The 24,089-nt window shown below is 51.3% G+C and overlaps 1 protein-coding gene across 9 annotated transcripts in view; it reads left to right on the top strand.

Annotated features, from left to right (window-relative positions):
* CAMTA1 (calmodulin binding transcription activator 1) overlaps window positions 1-24,089 on the top strand; it is a 675,317-nt gene that overhangs the window by 74,459 nt on the left and 576,769 nt on the right. Inside the window, exons 4-5 of one of the 9 annotated variants that reach the window (XR_013813787.1) lie at window positions 1,318-1,401; window positions 14,338-17,940. The exons of 6 other annotated variants lie outside the window; for them this stretch is intronic. Coding sequence is in view for 1 of the 3 variants with exons in the window: in XM_079777256.1 (XP_079633382.1) it covers window positions 1,318-1,326 (9 nt within the window). In the remaining 2 variants the exon portion in view is untranslated. 2 more of the 9 variants (XR_013813788.1, XM_079777256.1) reach the window with 2 other exon arrangements.

The raw sequence follows: 24,089 nt of genomic DNA, 5'->3' as shown, positions 1-24,089 counted from the left end.
CAGAGAAAAAAGTGCAACATCTGTGAAACGCAGTAAAGGGAAGCGCAATACAGTGAGGTCTGCCTGGATTTATTGATTGCCCTAAGCTGCCAGAAAGGATATCCTGGTCCTTTTCATAAAGCCCGTCTGGGCACTTGTCAGTATTAAGTCTAGAAGTATGTTTGGAGTTTGATGTTAACAAGGTAAATGCAAATGGTGGGCATTGTGGGATGAAACTGACCGAGAAGATGGAGGAAGGGGTGGGACTTGAAGAGCTTTTCCGGAAGTGAGGCTCCGTTCCCTCTCCTCATGGGGAGCCCAGGAGGTACTAAGGAATTTGGGCTTGGGAATCAGGGAAGGTAGCCTCCAGTTCAGTCGTAGCAAGGAGACTAAAGACGACTGTCCTCATGGCTGCGTCCATCTTATTTCCCAGTGACATGGACATGGAAATTACTTAATGTAACTACGGCTACACCTGCCGTTGCTGCAAAGTTGTGTTCGTCATAATTTAGGTCAAGCATGTCAAACTCGGGGCCAGTGGGCCGCAGGTTTGACATGCTTGATTTAGGTGGTAGCTGTATGTTGTAAAACAAAACGTTAGCTCTTTCTGTTCTTTTTGAAACATAAACTATTTTAGTTTGTTAACGGGGAAGGTAAGTATTAACGTTTGTTGAAGAAATTGAAGCCTAACCTGTCAGGTACTTTTCCCTTGTGAGATGGGCCTCATGTCAGGCTGCCGTTAGTTCTGTCTAATTCCAGTAGAACTAGCAAATTATTTTGCTTAAAATGTCTTTTTCCCCCTGTGCAGTGTGAGTTGATGTGAGAACAGATCTTAATAGATATAGTTACACAGTTTATTTTATCATGTATCACTTTATTGCTATCTTCTAGAACATTGTTATATCAAATGTTCCAATAATGGAAATTTTATGCAGCTACTTCAAATGAAACAAATTTGCAAAACTCAATTTTGGAACTCATTCCTTGAGGAGAGGGGAAAAAAACCTCACCATGCTGTGACCAAATTAGATTTCTCATATGTTGGCAACTTGTCAAATACAGTCGTTTCCAGAAAACAGGGTGTGGGGTCCATGGAGGTGTCAGTACTTCAGTCACTTACAGTTGGGCTGATTATGGGTTTTAATACGATTGAATTGTTAGCTGTGTACAGAAACTGCATTGGTAACAGGTAATTAAAGTTCGGTTTGTACCTAAATCAAAGCGGCTCTCCACGGAGTGCGGAGTGGCTGTCAGTCACAGGGAGTCTGCTGTTCAAGAACTGAATTGTGATTTCTCCGAGATGTCAGTTTCACTTACTGGAGCTCCTTTGTTTTGCAGAGATCATGATGCAGCCGTCCTTTTGGATTTCTTTTTAATAATGTGTGACCCTTCACCTTTGATCCCCTGACCTGCATTACCTTGGTAACCATTTCATTTTTTAATTTAATTTCATTTTTTAATTTTGGTGTGCAAGCTGTAACATTTCATCTCTCAAAGTGTAACATGCTGATTTTCTCAAATAGAGAGATCCCTTTGAGCGATAAATTTGCAAAATGCTGTCTTCATTTTCTGTATTAAAATTCATTTCAGTTTTTAAAATAAAGTGTAATCTGTGTTTTCATCCTTTTAAAATTTTAGTTTAATGAGTACATTTCCCCATACAGTATATCTTCGTTTTTATTCATATTTTGCAATAGCTAAATTAACTTGTGGTTCACACAGACACCTCTCCCCCCCCTCTCTCTGACACCTCTCTATTTCTCTCTCTCACACCGACTCTCTCTCTCTCTCTCTCTCTCTCTCTCTCTCTGACACACACACACACACACACACACACACACACACACACACCCCAGGCTCCAAAATCCCTCCCCTCCCACATGCACACCTTCATCTCACCCTCCCATCCCCTGTTTTTTTGCGGATTAATTTCGGTTTCTTTCAAAAAACAGTGGCAACTTGAATTTATTACCCTTAGCTGCCACATTCTACCACCGCAGATGACATTTTGTATTTTCAAGTATTACTGGAAGAAAAAGTTTAGTTCTTTAATTCCATGTATGGAAGATAAGAAAGTTGTCTCATTTCCAAAATTCACCTTTCTCCTCTTTTAATATTTTATTTCTTTATTTGAGGCCTGAGTTAAGAATAAGCACATTTTATTAACACAATCAAAAGTGTCCTTTTGTCTCTGCTGAAGCTGGTCAGTCAGCTGTGATGCTCGTATACCAGATTGCTTGATGCCATATGCTAGTTTGGGACTGTTTTTCAGACGATGCATTTTTTATTGTATTCTTCTTTTTAGAAAATTGTATTCCTAAGCAAAACAAACCAACATCTAAAAACAAATGTCAAACTTGAGTTTATTCTTTGCACTGGCAAGATATTTGTGAGAAATCATGTCCTTAAAAAAATGGTGTGAGATCTCGTAGCATGGTCTACTGAAGCACAGATTATTTTTTAAGTGTCTCATTATTTTATTCTCTAACATTTAATGCTGATGCTTTAATTGCACACAGCTGAAGCTGCTAAATGAGCACCGAAATGGATGTACGTCCTCTCTGAGCGTTGTTGTTACCTATAAAAGTTTATGTCATTCATTAGAACCACAAATTAAAGTTAGCTGCAGTGAGCTGTTCACTGGAGAGTGGAACTCGCATGAACTTTCTCGAGGCGCGCCAGCTCGTTTTGTCTGTAACACACATACCTGGAAAGCTGCCTTTGGCCTGTTGGGTGTCTTTCCACAGAATCGCAGATGCTAGAGCTGAGGAATGCAAAGAGGTGAAACATCCTATGGTCATAAAGCCAGAAAGTACATGGAGTAAATGTCCCAACAGTTAGGAGCAACTTATTACCAAGCCTTGCGTTTGCAGGAGCGTTTTAATGAAAATGCTGTCAGTGTTGTGTGGAACGTTTCCCCATCCCATCCTTGACCCGTGCCTCCCACGCCATATGCTTCCAGCCCCGGAGGCTGTCAGCTCGGAGCCTGTGGAACAGGCTCGCCGGCCGGAGGGCTGCGCACTGCAGTTGCTCCACTCCTCTCGCTTAAGCAGCCCTGCACCCGCCGGGCCCGAGGGTGAGCTGGCTGGTGGTCCCCAGGGTCACCGCTCCCTGTTGACAGAATCGGGGCCTCCTCACACCTCCCCCGTGGGCTCCCCGGTCCCCTGGAGAGTGTCTAACTTTATTCAGAGGTCCGGCCAGTAGGAGCTGGAGGTACAGAAGAGAATTTTTAAATTTATTTTGATGTTTTAGTTTGCAGTTAGGTCAGATGTTCTTTTACTGTTTTCTGCTTAATACATTGTAAATTAATCTAATTTTCTAAGAGATCCTGTGTGTAGGCACGCTACTTATTTTCAGTGATCATTGCTTATTTGGTTAGTATTTAGGGATTCTAGCAGGTTAGGCACGTGGATGTGGCTTTTGTAAGCATGATCCAAGGAGAAAATCCTGGGTCCCTGGTCGCCACTGGGGTCTTTTCAGGCAGCCACACCGAGCTAAACACTCAGGCTGAAGGCTTCACACACCTGCACGTTGGTATTGAAAACAGTGCGTTCGTTGTTTGGCTGCCTGTGCAGGATTTGTTAAGCATCCCGTTGGTTCTACGTGAGGGCCCCTCTGTGCAGTGTGGACGGTGTGTCTCTTACTTGCTTTGTAGGCCTGTGCGCAGGATAGAGGAGACACTGATGGCGGAGACTGGGACCCCAGCAGAGGTGCTGTTGAACTTCAGGGCGCCCTGTGGCTGTGCTGATGGCAGCTGCAGTCCTGCTGAGAGGCAGTGGGGGCGAGCCTGCGGGGAAGGGCCAGGAGCATGGCTGGGCCCTCGCAGAGGTCTGACTCAGACAGAATCCCTCCCCTCTTGGTGCCTCAGTTTCCTCCTCTTTAAAATGGGGATGATAATAGTACTTACTCTGAGGGCCAGGGGGAGGCTGAGGTGGGCTGAGGTGGGTAAAGTACTTGGAGTGGCCTGCGTGCAGTGGCCGTGGCCTCCCGGCCAGGCCCTCTCACCAGAAGCCCAGCAGGAAGGGCTCGCTGGGAAGTGGCGTCTGGGGAAGAGAAGGTTAACTGTAAAGACTTCCCTGTTGGTCTCTGCCGATGTCTTGGAGCTGGTGTCTTCTATAGAGAGGAGCTGCATGGTTTATGGTGATGACGCGCCTCTAAGAGAGGCCACGTTCAGGTGCAGAGAGGTAGATCTGGGCTCCTAACCTTTGGGAAGGAAGGTTTAGATGATCAGGACTTCCTTAACCCGGTGCGGATAGGGGCTTTGGTGTTGGCTGTTTGGGCTGTGCAGACTCCGGAGAAGGGACCCGCGGGAGACCCCCAGTCGGCACTGCTCGTCCCTTTTGCCTCCGTAAGCTGGCTCCCTAGCTTTGAAGACATCAGAAAGCCTCGACCTGATTAAAGATTTTTACCCAGAGGCCTCAGCGCTTCCTCCTGCTAGATCACATGTCCTTCCAAGTGCTTCATTGTTTTAATTACCCAGGTTTCCCTGGGCAGTAGGTGGTGTGTTAACCCTGTTTGCTCCCGAGGACACTGACGTGCAGGTGGTTAAGTCAGCTCTTGCGGGTCATGTCCCTAGCGAGGCGCAGCTGGGCCTGAAGTCCCGGCACCTGCCGCCCGCCGCCTGGCAGCCCTGCTGCACCCGACAGTGGTTCTGCCGTGTGGGCACAGGGGCCTGGGCTGTCTCACTGCCGTCCCGCCCTCAGCACGCCGACTTCGTGAGGCCCCCAGCAGCCTGCCCCAGCGCCACCGCCACCGCCAGGAAGGCTGTCATTCGTGTGGCCCTTGCAGGGACTCCGCGGCAGCCGCTCCCTCAGTTGTGGCGCACATCCAGGGTCGCATGTACAGCCTTGAACTACAGAGCACCGGCCCCATCCAGTCTCGGCCGAGAATCACTGACCAATAGGACAGGAAGACAGGAAGTGCATGTTGTAAAGAAGACCTGTGCTTCCAGAACGTGGGCCAGTGCTGTTCATTCTTAGTTAGCGACATGTAACCTAACACGGGCCTCTGTGGGCAGGGTTAGTAATCCAGGCACCATAATCGGCACCCTTTCTGTGGCAAAGTCCCAGCCATCCACCCCGTAGACTGTGGTCTCCGGTAAGGGGGCATTTGACCCCCCAAAAACCAGGCCAGAAAGGAGTCCTGAGCCAAGTGAAGGCAGAGGACCACACTGCTTCCTCCCTCCTGCTTTTACCTTTCTTTTCCCACCCCTCTTTTTTTATCCTCACCTGAGAATGTTTTTCCCATTTATTTTCAGAGTGGAAAAGACGGGGGGATGGGGGAAGAGAGAAACATCAGTGTGAGAGAGACACATTGATTGATTGACTCCTGCATGCGCCCTGACTGGGGCCTGGGATCAAACCTGCAACCCAGGGATGAGCCCTTGACCAGAATCATACCTGAGACCCTTCGGTGCGCAGGCCGTCGCTCTAAGCACAGAGCCACGCCAGCCAGGGCTCCCCTCTTCAACACAGTTACTTTGTCATTCCTTCTTCTCTCAACTCCTCCTCCTCTCCTTCCTCGTTTTCTCTTTGTCCTTCTATCCAGCACATGCTTGTGGGCGTATCTGTCATCAGACAGGAAAGCAAGTCTTCCCAGGGGCCCAGCACATAGTAGGTGTTCAAACAGATGTTTCTTGATGGTCAGAACCAGCCTTTTAAAGGCGTAGGCACTGCCCCTCTTAGTGGTCAGATTGTTTGTGAATGTCTATCGTAAATGGGTGGTGATCTTGAACATGTAGATGATTTAGCATGACGGATTTAGATGGTTTGAGAAATGCCAGTCTCCAGCCCTGAATAGGACAGTGTTGGACTGTTCTCGAGGCACCCTCTCAGGCTTTCAGAGGACCTGCGGCCTAGCCCTGAGAGCTGGAAGGTCCAAGGCCATGGGTCGGACCCCACCTCTTGGTGATGAGGAACCCGCTCCTGAGGGGAGAGCCCTTCCTCAAGGCCCTTCCCCCGAGAGAGGACAGGGAAACTGAGTCACCGTCCTGCACGGCTCCCTCTCCTGTCGCTCCCGGGAGCAGCTTCCGGATTCCCGAGCGAGCAGAGGCCCTGCTCTGTCAGGTCTGCTGGCAGCAGTGGGGACGTCACCCTTTGTTCTTGTCGGTGCTGGTGGTCCGAGTTGCTGTGTGACTCGCCTCAGAATGGCGGCCTGAGCCGGCCTGGCACACCCTCCTGCGGGCCCGCTCTACGGCGGCCGCGCTTCTGCCTGCCCCCCGTGGTGACGTTCAGGCTCGACCACCCAGCCGCCCTCGCTCTCCTGCGCTGACCCCTCGGAGGGTTTTGCTCCTCCAGCCCTCAGTCTCCCAGACAGAAGCCTGGGACAGTCCCGCCTTCGGCATCTGTCACCGCGAGGACTGGCGGGAAGGCCGAGTCCTGCCGAGGCCCTTGCTCTGGGTGCCTCACCTGCCAGCGCTCGCACATAGTAGACACTCAGCCAACGTTTCCTCTGCCGCCGTGCTCATTAGCACAGGTAATTAAGAACAGGAGCGGACAGGCTGCACGGGCCTGGCAGAGATATACCTGTAATTAAAGTTTTAATTAAAGAAACACCAGACCGGGCAGATGGTTCTTATCCCCGCATCTTGTAAAGCAAACAGCCACGGCTTTTCCCTCCTGCAAACCAGCAAAGCAGCGAGCAGTGGCACTCTGGGGGTGCTCCCGCGGGGAGGGGTGCTCCATTAACTGGCCATAATCTAATTTTGGGAGCACTCTGTGTGATGCCAAATCCAGGGGTGATCATTGCAGTTTGAAACGGAAAGACGATATATCACCGCTCTGCCCAGCCGAAGCGCTTAAGCCTCCAGTCAAGGGCACTGCCAGGCCAGCTGGGATATCACAAGGCGTGTGGTTTGCTCGATCACAAGAGCTGACAGAGTGTTATTTAGGCTCCTCGGCTAATGCGGGGTTCAATTAGGGCCCAGCCTGCGCTTGCAGGTTTCCCACCGCACAGCAGTGTGGGGCTGAGAGGGACGGGCCAGCCGGCTCACGCAGGTCCTCCGCGCTGTCTGTGTCACTGTGACCTTAATCACCAGCCAAGTGCAGAGTTTCAAAAACAAGCACAGGGTAAGAGAGACAGCTCATCACTTCCTAGGCCCTTCCGCCGTGAGCCACAGCTCCGGGGGAGGAGGGGAGGGGACCCTGCTGCTCACCTCCTGGGGGCCCCTCAGCCCCTTCTTACCCTCAGGGTCCTTGACTCCGCCCCACTCACGGAGGTGTGGTGTGTCCAGTGCAGGTGGGCAGCCACGCAGCGGAAGTCCACAGCAGCTGCCCCAGTGTGCTCCCTGCACGCACTCCTGGCCGTTCTCTGCGGTGGAACCTGTGCTGAGGCTGTTACTGTTGCCTTCACTGGGAACAGCTCCGGTGAGAGGCAGGAGAGTAGTGGCCCATCTTCCCCGTTTGTAGTGTTTGAAGGGGGTAGGCCTCTCACTGCAAAGAGTCCTTGTTACACGGGGACACACATAAGTTCTCTTCACATGAAAGACCTTGTCCCCACACGGCAGAGCCCGGGAGTGCGGTCACCGCCTTAACACCCCGTAAGTCAACTCGGATGTCCCGCAGGAGCGCCGGGCCCCGTGGGTGACGGGCAGACCGGAACGTTCTCACACCTCCGGCTCGGGGCGGACTTCCACGATGGGGTGAGATGGTCTTTGTTTTCAGAAGTCAGTTAAGTATCAGCTCCTCCGAGTGAGCAGTCTTCCGCAGGCCCAGGAAGCACTGCCAGGCTCTGCCGGGCTGGCCTTTCACAGGCGCACTTGAACCTGCCCCACATCAAGTCGGTGTCTCTCTCATTAGGACGGGTAGCCTTTGAGCCCACAGCACAGCGTTAGGTTGGGGCGGGGGGTATCTTGTGAGGTGACCTAGGTGGCGGCTATGCCTCCCTTCAGGGCAGCACGTGAACAGCAGTGGGGCTGCCCGGGGGCGAGGGGAGAGGGGGGCTTCTCTCTCTCTAGCGGGTCTGCGGGAAGCTTGACTTCCCTGCTGTCTGTGGGATGATGGGCGGGGTGGTGAGGATTCTCCCACCTCACAGTGACTCAGCTCAAACCCCTATTCCTCTGTGCAGTAAGTAGCTACTGAACGCGAGCACAGCCCTGTCCGGGGTACCAGGACCCAAGCCGGACAGAACGAGGCGCTGCCCCTCCAAGAGGGTGGCGGGGAGGTCGAGAACAGAAATCAGTCACTAGGCGTGGAGTCCTCCTCTGCCCGGTGAGCTTGGTAACGCATTCCCTCCAGGGCTCTGCGCAGGCAGGCGCCTTCTCCTGCTGCACAGGTGCGGACGGCGGTGCTCAGGGTCACCCCGCCATCGAGCGGTGCTGGGCACACCGGCCAGCCATGCGCCTCCCGTCTCATCCCCTAAACACCAGGCTGTTTCGTTTCTGTTCAAAAGCGGCCTAGTCTGTGAGGTCCTAAGTAGACAAAGGGATGAATGCCAGATGGTAGTACACATGGCAGAGCAGGGAAGCCAGTCAACTGCACAAAGGGTTGTGGCTGTCTCAGGGTCTGCTTTAGAGAGGGGCTTCAACAGGGGGCTCACTCGGTGATTTGGAGGACATGGCACCCTGGGTATCTGAGGAAAGGGTGCTCCCAGCAGACGGAACAGCAAGGCCCAGCCCCCCCACCCCCCCCCGGGGTGTGGTAATAGCAAAAGTGAGGCGAGGCGAGCAGGGCGGCCAGTGGGGCTGCTTTGAGTGTGGGCGGAGGGAGGAGGAGAGGAGGTAGTGGGCCCCGAGGTCATGGGAAGGTCTTCCGTGTCCCTGAATGAGAAGGGAAGCCACCTGAGGTCTGAGCAGGAAACGGCGGGATCCAGAGGGTCGCTGTGCGCAGTGCGGGGAGGAGTCCAGGGCAGGGGCTGCACCTACGGCCTCGGGGCCAAAGTCAGCCTGGGGCCTGCTTTTGTGCGGCCAGCAAACTAAGATGCTTTTTACGTTTGCCAGTTGTTGGGAAAAAAGATGAATAATAATATTTTGTGGCACATGGAAGTGATACGGCTTTTACCAGTCAGTGTCCATCTCAGTTCCTGTTCTATGGATCGGGCCGCGCTCCTCACTCACCTATCCTCGGAGCTGCTTTTGAGCTGGAAGCCAAGTTGAGTAGTTACGACAGAGACCATCTGGCCCGCAGAGCCCCACCTGTTCCCTGTCCGGCCCTTTAAGAGGAGTTTGTGGCTCCCTGGTGTAGGGATAGGGATGGAAGCAGGGAGACCAGAGGAGACATGTTGCAAGGGCTGAGGGTGCTGGGACCGGCGGAGGGAGTGGTCAGAGCTGGATGTGCCTCAGAGAGCGAGTGGATAGGCCAGATCAGTGGTCAGCAAACTGCGGCTCGCGAGCCACATGCGGCTCTTTGGCCCCTTGAGTGTGGCTCTTCCACAAAATACCACGTGCGGGCGCGCACGTACAGTGCGATTGAAACTTCGTGGCCCATGCGCAGAAGTCGGTTTTCGGCCTGGGCGAGTGTTTTGAAGAAGTGGCGTTAGAAGAAGTTTAAGTTTAAAAAATTTGGCTCTCAAAAGCAATTTCAATCATTGTCCTGTTGATATTTGGCTCTGTTGACTACTGAGTTTGCCGACCACGGGGTTAGGTGCAAACGAGGCGTCGGGGTGGTGCCCTGGTTCTGCACTGACACCTGGAGGGATGGGAGCACCTTGACTGAGGCTGGGAGCCCGAGGGCGCCGCAGGCTGGGGAAAGGCTGAGGGAGAGCCGGGGTTGTGTTGTGGACGTGTTAGCTCTGCCTGCCGCATGGAGGTGTTGACATGGCAGCCACACAACCTGAGTCTGACGTGGAGAGGAGGGCCTGGACTTGAGCTAGACTGTGCGGTTTTCAGCATGTAGCACGCTCGTTCTTCAAGCTCTCAGCGGTGGAGTCCTGTGGGTGCGAGTGGATGGGGAGGGAAGTTCCCACAGGGCAGGGCTGCCCAGTGTTAAGAGGCAGAAGGAAGCAAAGGAGGATGAAAGGGACAGCAGAGGCGGGGAGCCTGGAGGGTGGGTGTCAGATGCGGCTCAAGGTCACTAAGAGCCAGACTGAGAACTCACCACGGATCTGGCAGCCCGGAGGTCATTCGTGACATTGGCGAGGTTCGGAGGACAAGAGCCGGCTTCCCGCTGGTTCACGAGGAAGGAGGACAGGAAGGGGCGTGGTGCCTGGGGCTCTGCTTTCTAGAGGCAGAGGGGGCACTTGAGTTTGTTCTGATGAAGAGCAGATTCGTCTGGTTCACGTCGAGGCCAGGGCAGTGCTGTCCAATAGAATTACAGTCCAGGCCACAGGTGCAATTTTTAATGTTCTAGTAGTCATGCTTCAAGAAAGCATAAAGAAACAAACGAAGTTAATTTTAATAATATATTTTATCTAACCCAATATATCTAAAGTATGTGGACATGTAATCAATATAAAATTATTGAGGTATTTTACATTTATTTTGTACGAAGCCTTGAGCTCCAGTATGGGTCTTACACTTCCACACATCTGACTTCACACGAGACACATTTCCAATGCTCAATAGCCGTGTGGCTCGCGGGCTTTGGGGATGACGGTGGAGGTGAGTCCAAGGTCGTCAGAGGGGAGAGGGTCAAGGATCAGAGAGGCCAAGGTTTATAAAGATTTTCTATGTGGATCTGAAAGCACTGATGCCTCCTGGTGAGAGGACCAGGGATGGAGAGGCAGGAGGGGAGGCCATGGCTCTTACAGGGGCCGGTGCCTCACGGCACTGCTGTGACCTTCTGCCCACCAAGCAGGACTTCCCGACCCTGACCCTGTCGCGCTTCTCCAAGCACCTGCCAGGGTCTTGCCTCATTAGAGTGGCACCTCCTTGGAATCATGGGTTTGGGGCAAGATTTCTGAGTCAGAGTAAGATTTCAGGACACAAGGCCATAGTTTTGACAGGATCTTCCAAAAATGGCACCTTTCCACTTGGGGTTTCGCTTGTATCCAGAAGTCCGTTCATTGAATCACCGATGAAAACGCCAACTCAGTGTGAGCCCCTCACCGCAGCGCTGAGCTCCCTCCGGAGAAAGCGCCCTTCAGATTCCTGTCGTTATCTGTCGCGTCTTGGGTCCCTGCCTTTATTTTGGCACAAGCCTCACCTTCTCGGAGCTGTACGTAGCTCAGCAGTCCTGCGTGTGAGTCCCGGCAGAGGCCGCCTGCGGTAGCTCTGAGGCAGGCAGACAGACACCACACACGAACGCGCCTGCCCTCCCAGGGTTGAGAGGCTGCATGGTCACCCTGTGCCAGGCAGAGGAAGTATATCTATTTTGATCCACGTCGTGTCTTTAAAGGTTAATGAAAATCGATGCTGGGGTCAGAACGCTGTTTTTTAAAAAGCTTGCCATCAGGAGGTGGAGCCGGTTTGGAAGGGGGAACAGAGCCCCGGGCAGCACATGCTGCTCCCCTGCCGCGCTCCCAGCACCCCGCCCCCATGGGTAACTTTATCAAGTTCAAACGACTTTAGGTTCCCTTCCGTTTGTTTCCTGCTGTTTTAAGATGAACCAAGAAATTGTCCCAAATCCTGCCCGCCCCCGTGTTTAGGAAGAGCCCACGCAGAGCCAGGTGTTTATGAACCTCATGTTCTTGGATGACTTCCGCGGTGGAGGAGTAATGAGCCAATGTCACAGGCGTGAGACCTGGGCAGTCTGTGTGGTCAGCGTCCAGACTGGTCTCCCCGGGGAGCTCACTGGCTGTGCACGTTTAAATAGAATGTCCTTCTCGCACCCTTGCATCCACCTGAAAGAGGCTCGGTAAACACCATTTAGTAATAGTGAAAGCTCACTCGTGACACAAGTTTTCCTACACTCTCTTTATTCTAATTAAAGTGTTTCCATCTGATGGGGAAGAGTATGAATACCAAACACTGGAAATTAAGCAAGAAATTAAAAGAGCATTAATGGCTTTATTGCAATTTGTTTTGAGGTTTTTCTCCCCACTGAGCGGTGTTTTGCTTATAAAGTCACTCCTCCTCACATAAATCTTTATGACATCATAATGTATCCCAGCACAAGAAGAGCTATTTTATGTTGCCACTTGTAAATTATAAGACATTATGTAAAAGAGCCAAAGTATTAGCTTTTCAAAAGCATTGTGGACATAATCACTTCATTTGGTGCCTGCACAGTCCCAGCTTCTGTGGAAGGGAAGGTCGGAGTGGCCCGGAGACAGGGCAGTGAGCGCGGTGACATTTGCTCAGTGTCTTTTATTGAGACCTGGGTCACTAGCATCTTTTCCTTATAGTTTTTGCCTCAAAAAAGCCTAAGTATTACAACATTTACGCTTGTAATTTATTCCTTCAGAAATTTACTGCTGAATCTTCAACTTTAACCAGCATAGCCAGATAGCCTTCACCAAGACAGGTGTGTGACTACCGTAGGCCAGCCCTTGCCCCGTCCTCAGGGGACACAACGGGGTGCTCGCCTGCTCTCTGCGTGGTTCTGTGTTGTCCTCTGGATGTGCCTTTACCAAGTATCTGTGAATTAGTATCATTAGCCCGAAGCCCCATCCCTGGATGTAGCTGTAGGTGAAGGTAGAGAAACACCAACCCCCAAGGCCGTCATGGTCAGACACAACCACGAGCCTCACCTGCCCCTCCCCCTCCCCACCCGGAAGCAGGCACTCAGCTCTAACCTTTCGCACACCCTGTCCTCTCCACTCTCCCTCCGCAGCTCTGCTCTGCCTGGCAGGCAGCCTCGTCAGGCGGCCCCGGGCTCATTTCCCAGGCCTCTGCCCAGCCTGTCCTCTGGTTCACTCTCACGCACTGCTTTCCTTTCCGCCGTGCACACTGCACCTTACCTCTTTCTGGGGCCTTCAGTCCACTCAGCTGGGAGCTCCTGGGAGCAGGTGCGGGCCTCACCTATTTCTGTTTCCCTGGAGCCCAGCCCAGCGTCTGTTCGTGGTTGCGGGGCCTGGATGGGGCGGGTGAATGGGGAAAGTCGCACGAATGAGGGAAGGCTAATGTACCTTCCAGCCAAAAACGTAAGCTTAATAACTGTTGTGGGGGAAGAGAATGAATATTGTCTTTGTTTATACAGGTCTTAGAATTTTGGTGGCAAAATTCTCCCACATGTGCAGAGAGTAATGGAAAACCAGTCAGAAGCTGCCGATTCTGCAGAGATGATCGCATTTTATGTAAAAAAATGTAGTTTACATTTGATCACCCTGAAACCTTCAGTTTGTTGTTCTGGTGTCTTAATGAACTGCTTCATTCATTGAATAGCCCCTAGGGAAGTAGGTCACAAATGTCATGACGAGGACTTGCCTCGTAAGTAGCCCCGCTCCTCCTCCAGTGCGTCCTTGTAGTGCCATCATCTAGCTCATGGGTGGGTTGACTGGCACTGAGCACTGGACACATATGCCCGAGGACGATGGTTCTGTCACTGAACTTGATCCCCTGCAATTCAGTAGTGATGCTGAGGGTTAGCCATTTTGAGGGTAGAAGTCAGTCCCAAACTGGGCATCCCTCCCAACATGCTCTCAACTCGCCCTGTAAGACTCGTCAGCACAGTGTTCAGTGTTTTGTCCCAAATCATTCCCTTTGTGGCTCTTCCTCCAGGAGTACCTCAGCGGGGGAGGTGCCGAGAGGCGGTTACGAAGGGCCGGTCTTCAGGCTGCCTCCCAGCATGCATTAAGGTAGTTCTGCGCTGCTGTGGAGTCACCTGTAGCGTGCTAGCATCACAGATAATTGAGGAATGCTAGTCCCTTTCCTCCTGCAGTATCCCTTTAAATACTGGATTTTTCCAACCCGTGAAACTGGCCTAGGAAGTAACGACCGGACATGCTGGGGATGACATGGGAGCTGTCCACCGAGTCCTGTGCGCTGCGCGGCCTTTAGCAGGGGCCGCTCTGGCGGCGCTGTTCGGGCACAGCAGTGTGTGCTGGCACACGCTCCTCTGGGTCAGAGAGCCCCCGTACACGCTCCCGGGGACGCTGTTAGAAAAACCAACCTAAAACTTAAGTAGTTTGCTGAATAAGTCAGTAAAAATTACTATAAAATTAGCGTTCATTGAACCTTCACCTCGATCATCTTTGAATCTTTAATTTTTAATTTGATCCTTTAAGAAGTTTTGTGGCCTTATAAAGATACAACCCAATAAAATTATGCTGTAATAACTTTGTAATGATTGCAAAAAAGCCGATTAGAAAAGATCCCATTTTGAGTTCTTGTAGGAAGAAGTCAGATATGTGGGTAGATGTGTCGTAGTGTATGGGGTATGTATATGCATGTACATATGTTTAATGTGCACTTCAGTTTAATGTGTACTTCAATTTGCCTTTATCCAGATTTCTCTCTGCCTCTGGAAATGGGGCAAATTTTCTTCAGTTAAAAACAGAAATAGAAGCGATGGTCTTGACCCATTTTGCACTTGTTTATTTCAGGCTCTCACCACACACTTGTTCATGGGCGCAGCAAGAGGAGGGTCCACAGAGCTGGAGCCGGGAGGGCTGGCAGTGGAGAGAAGCTGGCGGACTCGTAGGGGGAGCTCTGCCATCCTGCCAGCTCAGACTGGCTCCGCGACGATTCTATTAGTGAATTAATTGTACTCAAAACCCGAAATTAATTTGAACTGAATGTTAAGAAGAATGAATAGCTTGAAGTGACCCGCTCTGGCTTCATCCAGAGTTATTGTGACGGAGATCCCACGGCCTGGCCTGGCTCTGGGAGAGCAGGTCTCTGTCCACACGCCACCTGCTCACGAGGCCTCCATGCCCAGGTGCCACTCCCCGGCCCTTCGGCAAGCTTCTCGGCTCTTAAGAGCGCTCACCGCCCGAGCGATGACGTGTTTACATGCTGGTTACACGTGTCACCCACGAGAATGGAAGCTCCACGGAGCAGGGCCTCTGGTCACCCTTGGATCCAGCAGGAGGACGGTGCCCGGCCGGCGTCAAGTCTGAGGACTGCTGTGGGGTGGGTGGTGGAGGGCTCCTTTCTGAACGTTTTTCTTTCCACTTGCCTTTCACAGGGGACTTTAAAAATGACAAGGCGGCGAGATTTGGGGTAAATGTGAATACTGGGTTGAGATTGAAATGACTGGCGGCCCTGCACAGGGTGCCTGGGGCCTGCCGGGCACAGCAGGGCTCTGGGACGGAGTTGCAGGTGCCCTCTGTGACGGCACCCCCGCTCCTGCTGAGGGGGGAAATGGAGAAGAACACGAGCCATGTCTCTGATGACTTGACTATCAAGCCAGCTAGTCGGTAAAGAAACATCGAGAAATCTAGACAGGGAGGTAGGAGGCAGGCAGGCGTTTACAAGATTTCTCAACATTTAATCATTTAAAATAATAAATTAGGCATCAATTAAAAAATAACCCCAAATATATCCTAGATCAAAATGGCCATTAACAGAGGCATAGGCTGGAGGCAGTTATTTAGATAATGCTAATAGGACTTGTTCCAGATTACCTTCAAGACGTCAGAGTCAGTCCATCTTTAGTCTTTGGGGGGTAGGCCAGATACCAACACTGTTCTTGAAAACCTTTGAGGAGGGCTTTTTCTTTTTTTTAAATATAAAGAGCAAAACCAAAACCAAGGAGGCAGCATCCTGTGATGCAGGCTGTTACCGCAAGGTGAGTTTATTTGTGGTGCGAACTTGTGATGAATTGTGTAAACATTTCTTCAGGTGTGGCATATATTATTTGTCAGATTTTGTCCATTTCAGTCTAAACTTCGGTTATTCATTGCACACCGAAGGAATGAACTCAAACCAGAGGAAACAGGCTCAGCTGCTCCTGAATTTCCTTTCCCAGAGGTTAGAGGTGTTTCTGACGAACTCAGGGATACGTTTCAGTTTCGTGTAAATAAAGTGTGAAAAGCGAAGACCAGGTTTTTATGCACCACGAAGCAAAGCGAAAGCAAAAAATCTTTCAGGGCCTGACGCATTTTTCATCAAACTTCCTGCTGAACTGTTGTGACCATGTGCTCTCACCCGCCTTGGAAGTATCAGGAGTGTGAATTCTGGGGTGAAGAACTAATTGCAGAAGGTGGTTAATTAGGCAGAACTCACAAATCTGCATTTACAGTTTTGTGGACAAATAAATCATCAGTGGAGGATACAACTGTAAAAAAAAAAAAAAATTCTTGATTGCATTCCAGAAATGCAAGGTTGAACTTTTTACCAAAATAGCATTTTTCAGCCTCTCAGAGGGACGTTGTGAGTATTAAGTGTGATGTGCTCAGCATAGCAGCCCATGGCGGTGTGAACCCTAGTAAATGTTCGCCGTTTATTCTTCCAAGGATTGTCGTACGAAAGATTCAATCATGTCTTCATCTCGCATAATAAACTGTGCTATGATTTTATTACGGTGAATGTCCACTTTTAATTCACTGGAGAGTGGCTTTCTAAAGTGAAGAAGCAGCGGAAATGTTTTTCTTGGTGCCCTTCTGTGTGTTCATGTAGAAGATGCGAAGGTTTCTCTACGTGACGGCAAAAGGTGCGGGAGCAAATGGGGAACTCTTGGTTTTCTTTTCAAAATCTGGACATTGGATTAACTTACTGTTTTTAGAAACCCCCCCCCCCCCAAATCCTCCCACCCTGGTGCTGCATGTGACTTACAGCTTTTATGGGGTTCAGTGGACATGTATGACCAACAGATGCGTAAGCCTCTGTTAGATCACATACTTAGGCCTTCATTGATTTGAAATCTAGTTTTCATTCAACATTCCTGCAGCTTAAAATGTGTGACGTAAGCTTTTCAAGAGTGATGATGTGGGTTAGTGCCCTCTGATGGCACTCAGGACATCAGGCAGAGAGGGAGGGCCCCTCAGCCCCCCACAGCTCTTCTGGACAGCAGCCCCATCGTGTGTTCTTCCTGGGAGCTTTGGTTCTGGCGGGGGTTGGGAAGCCCCGGGGTGGCTAGTGTATGCCCATCTAGAATGCTGTTTCTCAGCTTCCCGCTCCCTTCAGCCCTGGCCCCGGAGCGCCCCGGCCTTCCTGGAGCTGCAGCGAGCCCCCCACCCTGTGGGAACTGGTGGTGAGAGCGTTTGCAGGCGGACTTGCTGTCGGAAGGCCGTTCCGCCTTTCCTGCGTGGGTCCCTCGGCCAGACTCAGCTACTCTGGGCTGTGGGGCCAGGCCGACCAGGCACTGGATCCACCCGCCTGTCTGGAAGGGCGGGGCCCTGGGAGAGCCCTCTGCCCTTCATGAGCTTGAGCTGCTGCTTCTGGCCCATCAGGAGATGGTGTGAGGTTGGAAGGAGCTGACACGGGAAACAGTCTTAACACAGTGACCTGCGGGTGCTGTTAAATACGTGCTAATTTCCTTCTCCTCCTAGAAGCTCCTCCACCTTTACCTTTAACAATAATTTATTTTGGAATAATTTCATATTTCCAGCCAAGTTGCAAAGACGGTACAGAGTTCCCATACCCCCGCCCCTAGTGTCTGCGAGCATCGCTGAGCGGTTGAGTTTTGCTGATGACTTTTCTTACATAACCCTGTGAACTGGGGTCAGATTGGCTCACGGTGCCAGCTTAGCACTTGGCTGTGCTGCGGCTGAGATGGCTGCCTCGCGTGCCTCAGTTCTGCCGTGGATGTGGCACTGGCTCCCAACCATCCTCTCTCTTTACCGTGGTCCATAGCCGTGCCCATTTGACATTAGAATAACCTTTGATTTTCCAGGATCTTACACCTAAACACCTTCCCTGTTTATGCCGCTAATGAGCTGTGGGACCGAAGGAGAGGCCGGTGGGCAGCTCGTGTCAGGTCTCAGCCGGGCATGTCTGCAGTTTCACGGCCACTCCTTGTGCCTCGAGACCTAAGTCAAGGCAGAAGCACATGTGGCCCCCTGTCCCCAAGATCCCAAACCATTCCTTATACTCAGAGATGAAAAAGGAACGAACAGGGCTTCCCAGTGAGAAGTCCACTGGCTAGTTTTAATACATAGAGAATCTATAAATTGTTGTAATAGAAACAAAAAATAATAGCAGCTCTCATTTTGTGTACCATTCTAGTTTAAGAAAATCATTTCCCAGGCAACATCTCATTTGGTTTATTTGAAAACCATGACAGGGGAGGGGCAGGCTAGAAGGGGTTAGTTGGGGAAAAGGGACATATGTAATACTTGCAACAATAAAGATTTTAAAAGAAATCTATACTAATAAAAGGGTAATATGCTAATTAGATCAGATAGACCGGACGTCCTTCCTGACAAAGCTGGGGCCCGGGCGAAGCCGGGTGCCTGTGGCAGGCCGGAGGGAGGGAAGCCGGGTCCTTGGTGCCTGTGGCCAGCCAGAGGAGGGAGGCCTGGTGTGCAGGGGCCGAGGCAGAGGCGGTTAGGGGCAATCAGGCAGGTAGGTGAGTGGTTAGGGGCGATCAGGCAGGCAGGCAAGCAGGAACCAGTGGACCCGGATTGCGAGAGGGTGCAGGCCGGGCTGAGGGACACCCCCTCTCACCCCCTGTGCACGAATTTCATGCACTGGGCCTCTAGTAACTAAATAAAAATTAGGCAGGGAGAGCTGTGTCACTCCTGCATGTGTCAGGGGGAAGTAAGGGAGACCACATTGGAGACTCAGAGCCCAAGTTCACGGAGCCATTATGCCGAGCGGCTGAGCCCCAGCCTTGCCTCCCAGCACCTCCTGCAATGATGTGGCTTTGAAAATGTTGCTTCCCCCTTTTAAACTGGTCAAGTCCTACCCCAGGGATCACACTCACGCTTTTAATAGGCATAACGGTGCTTTGATACCTAATTGCCAACTTACATATTTTGTTCAGCCAGATCCTATTGAATATCCTGAGGTCAGCATCACTAGGCTGATGTAACAGAACCGCACGGTCCTGTGCCTCGGGGCATCATGGTCTGTGCTGCCCTGCGCGTCCACAGGCCCCGGCACAACAGCAGCCTCCTTGAGGCCACGTCCTCTTTGTGAACTTGGGGCTACACGTTGTGCTGCAGAGAAACCTTGACATTCGAGTCACGGGCGGTGTCTTTTTTACGAGAGCCACGGAGACACTTGGCTGAGGAGATGATGTTTGAAAAAGTGATAAATGGGCCCCGTTCTTGAAAGGGAGCAGAGCGTCTTATTTAAACATTTGGGTCCCGTCAGAGGTAGAAGTGAGCGTCGTAAAATGTTTGCGCGAGGATGGCGAGGGCTGGGGGGGGAGGGGGGGGCTCTTCTGTCCAGTCTAACAGCTCCTCCCGAGCCGGAGGCGTTGGGCGTGGTCACGCTGGCTTTGTTTCGGGTCTGTCTCCACGTCGGGCGGCCTCTCAGTGGTCCTTTCTGAAACCGGGAGTGGCAGCTGTCTGACTGTTAAGTCGCACTGACCACTTTTGCTGAGTTTGGTGGGTGTCTTTTTTTTTTTTTAATCAATAGCTTAGACGAATCTACAAAGCCAAAGTCAAGTGTAAGAAGTAAGGTATTTACAACCTTTTGAAGTTCTAACAGTCTCATTAAAGAACCATCTTTTCTATTTTTTAAGCTGACTGAGCATCCAGGTGCCTGCCTGGTTCTAGCCTGGCGCCTGCGGATTCGGGGGCGGCCTGGTGGCGTCCTGTGCCTCGAACAGGCCTCGGCTCCTCTCCCTTGGGCAGATTTGTACGGAAGCTTTGCTGTTGTGGGTCCCTCGTCAGGTTGGGTGCTGGGAGGAGGTTACACAGCAGGCGCCGGCTGGCTGGCTGAGGAGCTGGGTGACCATTGCTCGGAGAGCGCCCTGTTGGCGTGTGTGAACTCCAGACGGAGGCGCCAGCGTCGCGTGCACGTTCCGGGGGAGTCGCATGTGGTGCTAGATGCGTCCCTCTGGGATCCCCTGGGACTCATCCCGAGAAAGTTAGATTAGCTGGGGCCCTGGGCTTCCATTGGCTCGTGGACTTGGCTGTGGTCACTGCGTGGTTCTCACCCCTCCCCGTCCTGGAATGTTGGAGTCCTGTGACCCAGGGCGCCTCTCTGGGAGGGAGGTGTTTGTGTTCATTTGTAGTTTCCTGACACCGACTGGGAAACATGGGGATTTGAGTTGTATAATTTACAATCATGACCAGAAACATCGAGCCCGCTGCCTGTAAGTCAAATGACCCAGCCAGCCAAATATTTATTCAGCGTGCACATTTCTTTCCGCCATGGGTGGATTTTACTTGCCGCCTTTTCCCTTTCTGTTTTATTTACGCACCAGATAGACTCACACTGAGAAATGAGGCAGGCCCCAGTATTTGCATGTGGAAAATGGAGATCTGTGCGCGGCGGTGCGGGGCCGGCGTGTGCGCGCAGGCTGGGTGTGACCAGGCGCGGGCTGCTCTTCAATGCCTCCTGTCTGTCCTGGCCCGGCACCGGCCTTCCGAGTAGGCTTTGCATTTTCAGTTCAGTCTGAGAACCACGCACTCACCGTGAATGCGAAGTTGCTGGGAAGTTTGTTGCAAACATGATGCCACCCTCTATTTCTGTGACTCTAATAAAATCCAATAAGAAGAGCACGGGCTGAAATTTAATTATGCTGTGCTGAATATTTCATGTGGAATTAGGGGCAAGAGTTGCCTTTAAAAAGCCTTAGGTTTGGAAGGAATAAAGGCTCCGTAGGTTCTTTGCAAGATACTATAATGAAAAGATTGGCTCAAAAGTATTTTTCCTTTTTTGAAGAGTTTAAAGCAATCCATCGCTGTCTTCCTAAATTGATTGCCTCTTAAACATCAGCCCTGCTCCGGGAGGTGCGCAGGCTGCTTCTGTTAAATGTAAAGTAGGTTTAATCTTCTGGTTTAGATGTTTAATAGAAAGTAAATGTTTGACTTGCTTTGCTTTCTGCTGAACCTGTATTTAAATCCACACAGACGGTTTGAATTAAGTGAAAACATCACCGGACTAGCTATTTTAAACCTTGCAGGATGTACGAAGGCTAAATGGGGTTCCCTTTTAAAAATAGAAATGGCTGCGGCATTTCCATAATTACTGCTAACTAGCAAACATTTTAAATGGTGGCAAACTCAGGGCAGGAAAATACCGGTTTAAAGCAGCCTGGTAACGAAGCTGGAAATGTTCCGTGAGCAGCTGCTTTGTACCGAGGGCCTTCGCGAAGCCAGGACACCGAGGCCTTTCAGTGGGACTCGCGGTCCTGGGAGGCGGGGCTCGCTCGGGCAGCTTAGGGCCCGGACACTGACTCGCCTTCCATTCTGAAGCCGATCAGAGTGTGAATCCCCGACCAGCCTTTCCCTTTGAGAGGGCGCGGTTTCTCTGCTGTTAAAGGTGCGGGTTGAAGTTCAGGGTTGGCAGGCACAGCATGGAAGAGTATTTGCGAAAATGAGGACGAGGGTTGCATTTCAAGCCCGAAGCTCAGAAGAGCCGGGATTCTGCCTTCTGCATCCCGGGCGCGAGGTCCCCCCTCGGGGTTCTGCCTGGACACCCCCCACTTCCCTGCGTGGACTCCTCATCTGCAGGCTCGCGCCCTGTGCGGGGGCAGGGCAGTCTGTAGAACTAACGAGGGTGAGGCCACTAGCTCGCCCATGCCCTGTGCTGATGGTCCGTCCGTGCGGTTGGCTCAGGCAGTTTTTCTTAAAGGTGGTGGAGAAATGTGAACTGTTCGTGTGTCCTGATGGAGCGGAAACCGGCCACTAAGTGTACTTTCCAAGTCCACCTGTGCCCTTGGTGATGGAAGGAGATGCTACTACCCGGGTTTCAGGCAGAGGAGGTGAAGCTCATGGACGTGAGAGCCGGGGCCAGTGTCGGGGCCAGTCCTGGGCGGACTTGGCCTGTGGTGCCCTAGGGGGACAGGGTTTCCAGGGGCCGCTCTGGAGGGACTGGATCTCCTTTGCTTCCGCTGGCCCGTCTCTCCTGCCTCCTGGCGGGACCTCTCCGCACATAGCGAACCAGACAGGCACCTGCTGACCCAGAGCCCCGGTTGGTTCTGTTTGGACAGAGAAGTGGAAGCTGCAGACCAGCCCCAAGGTGCTCCTGACTTCCATCCCTCCTGCCCCGCGGGCTCTCACGCGGATGTGGAGCGAGACCCGGCAGGGCTCTGGGTGCCTCTTGGGGTGGGGGCCCGCGCCATCCTGCAGGTGTGCCAGGCCGCTGCTGTCCCCCGGACGCACTGCGGGTGATGAATGGCCGTCACTGCGTGTGACGGCTGAGAGGCAGGCCCCCGCCAGCGCGTGCCGGCATGTGGTGTGTCCTGATGGATGGCGCCTATTCTGGGAAGCAGCTTATTGTCTCACGTGAACAGGCGTCCTGAAATAAATGACTGCTTTCTTAATATTTTGAATCATTTTCTTCAGCACATGTTTTGTAGCCGTGGTTTGAAAGCTGGCCAAATATATGCCTTCGCACACCTCCCCGTAGGGCTGGATGTACAACCAGACCGAGCAGTGTGATTTAAGGGCGAGCGTAACGGGAAACTCAGCAGTCACTTGCCTTGCATTTGATAGAACGGCAGTGGAGGGCTCTGGAGTTATTTTTCCGTTAAAAAATTATATAGATAACACACAAATGCACACAGGTGTACAGGGTGGGGCCAGGGTAGGTTTACAATTGTATGGAAAATAATGCAGTAATTAATAATATGAGGATAAACTGTGTTGCACATACTCACCCCTACTTTTGCCCAACCCTGCATAGTTTTACTAGCTTCTAATAAAAAAAGTCACGCCTGAACCACTGGGCAGAACACACTGGCGTGATAAATAATTACTTGACTTTTGTGATGGAGGCAGTAATTAACTCCCACAGATCCTAGGTGACACCATAGATGTGACTGAGGACCGGGGTCAGATTCCAGAGGGTGGCAGAAATACACATGAAGTCTCAGCCCTTGTCAAGTCTCTCAATGTCGGTCTGCTCCCTTGTTCTGTGCATTCATTGAGCCATAAACGTGGCGCTGACTCCCTGTTAAACAGCGTCTTTGGTTTTTACATTCCACACACTGCTGTGTGTGTGATGGTTGGATTGTCAGTGCCTAGAATGGAGACCTTTGCACAGCCCCACGGATGAAATCGAGAGCTACATGTGAGACCCAAAGTCTGTTTACGAGGCCAAGAGAGATCCTATTACCGGAAGCTTAGGGCACGTACCCGGATATTAGAGGCCAAAGACACCCAGCACCACCTGCTGCGTGCGCTTAGGAGAAGGAGCTGCCGTGGAGGAGAACTTAGAAACTGTAAGTTATCACAGCCACCAGAGTCCCCGACGATGGCACCGTTGCCACCCCTGGAACAGTGTCCATCCAACAGGAAGAGGATCTACACCTCCGAGCTCGAGACGTCACTGTGTCCACTTGTGCAATCAAAGTGATGCTCTCCGTGTCTCTTCTTGCCTGAAATTTCTGACACTTCCCAGTCATTGCAGAGCACCTAGCTTTTGGAGTTTTTAGACAAATTAAATTCAGAATGGAACTAACCGTTATTTGCAAACAACATGATGATGAAAAATCTTTGGGGGATGTATGCACACATGCTACCTGAACAAGTGGCTTCAACCAGGCTCCGAGATACACGGTCAGTTGTTTTTCTACAAATGAGTAAAAAAAGGTGACATTAAAATGTCAGTGCCATTTGCAGTAGCTTCAAAAACATCACTACCTTCGGATAAAACAGTAAATCTGTGTAAGACTTATACACTGAAAAGTACAACACATTGCTGCTAGAAATTAAATCCAACATTGAGAGAGTCAATGTTGTTAAGATGTTTATCATCCTAATTTGATTTACTAGTTTAGTGCTATCCTAGTCAAAACTTAGTCAAGCTGATTATGAACCTTATATGGACATGCAAAGGACCTAGAAAAACCAGATCAATTTTTTTTTTTGTTTGGTAATCCTCACCCGAGGATATTTTTCCATTGATTTTTAGGGAGTGGAAGAGAGGGAAGGACAGAAAGAAACATGGATGTGAGAGAAACACATCGATTGGTTGCCTCCTGCATGTGCCCTGACCAGTGCCTAGGCCGGGGAGGAACCTGCAACCAAGGTACGTGCCCTTGACTGGAATCGAACCTGGGACCCTTACGCTCTATTCACTGAACCAAACCGACTAGGGCAAACCAAATCAATTTTGAAAAAGAACAAAGCTATACAGACAACGGCATTGTCTGATTTTGAAGGCTTCCTCTAAAGCTACAATCAAGACTGTGGAATTGTGAAAAGGTAGACACAGATCAAGGGTCAGAATAGAGAGTCCAGAAAGAGACCCACATGTGCATGGTCAGTGAATTTTGACAAAGGTGCCAAGG

This window comes from Cnephaeus nilssonii, assembly GCF_951640355.1.
Source record: "Cnephaeus nilssonii genome assembly, chromosome: 7".
NCBI lineage: Eukaryota > Metazoa > Chordata > Mammalia > Chiroptera > Vespertilionidae > Cnephaeus > Cnephaeus nilssonii.
This window is presented reverse-complemented; position numbering and strand designations above follow the sequence as displayed.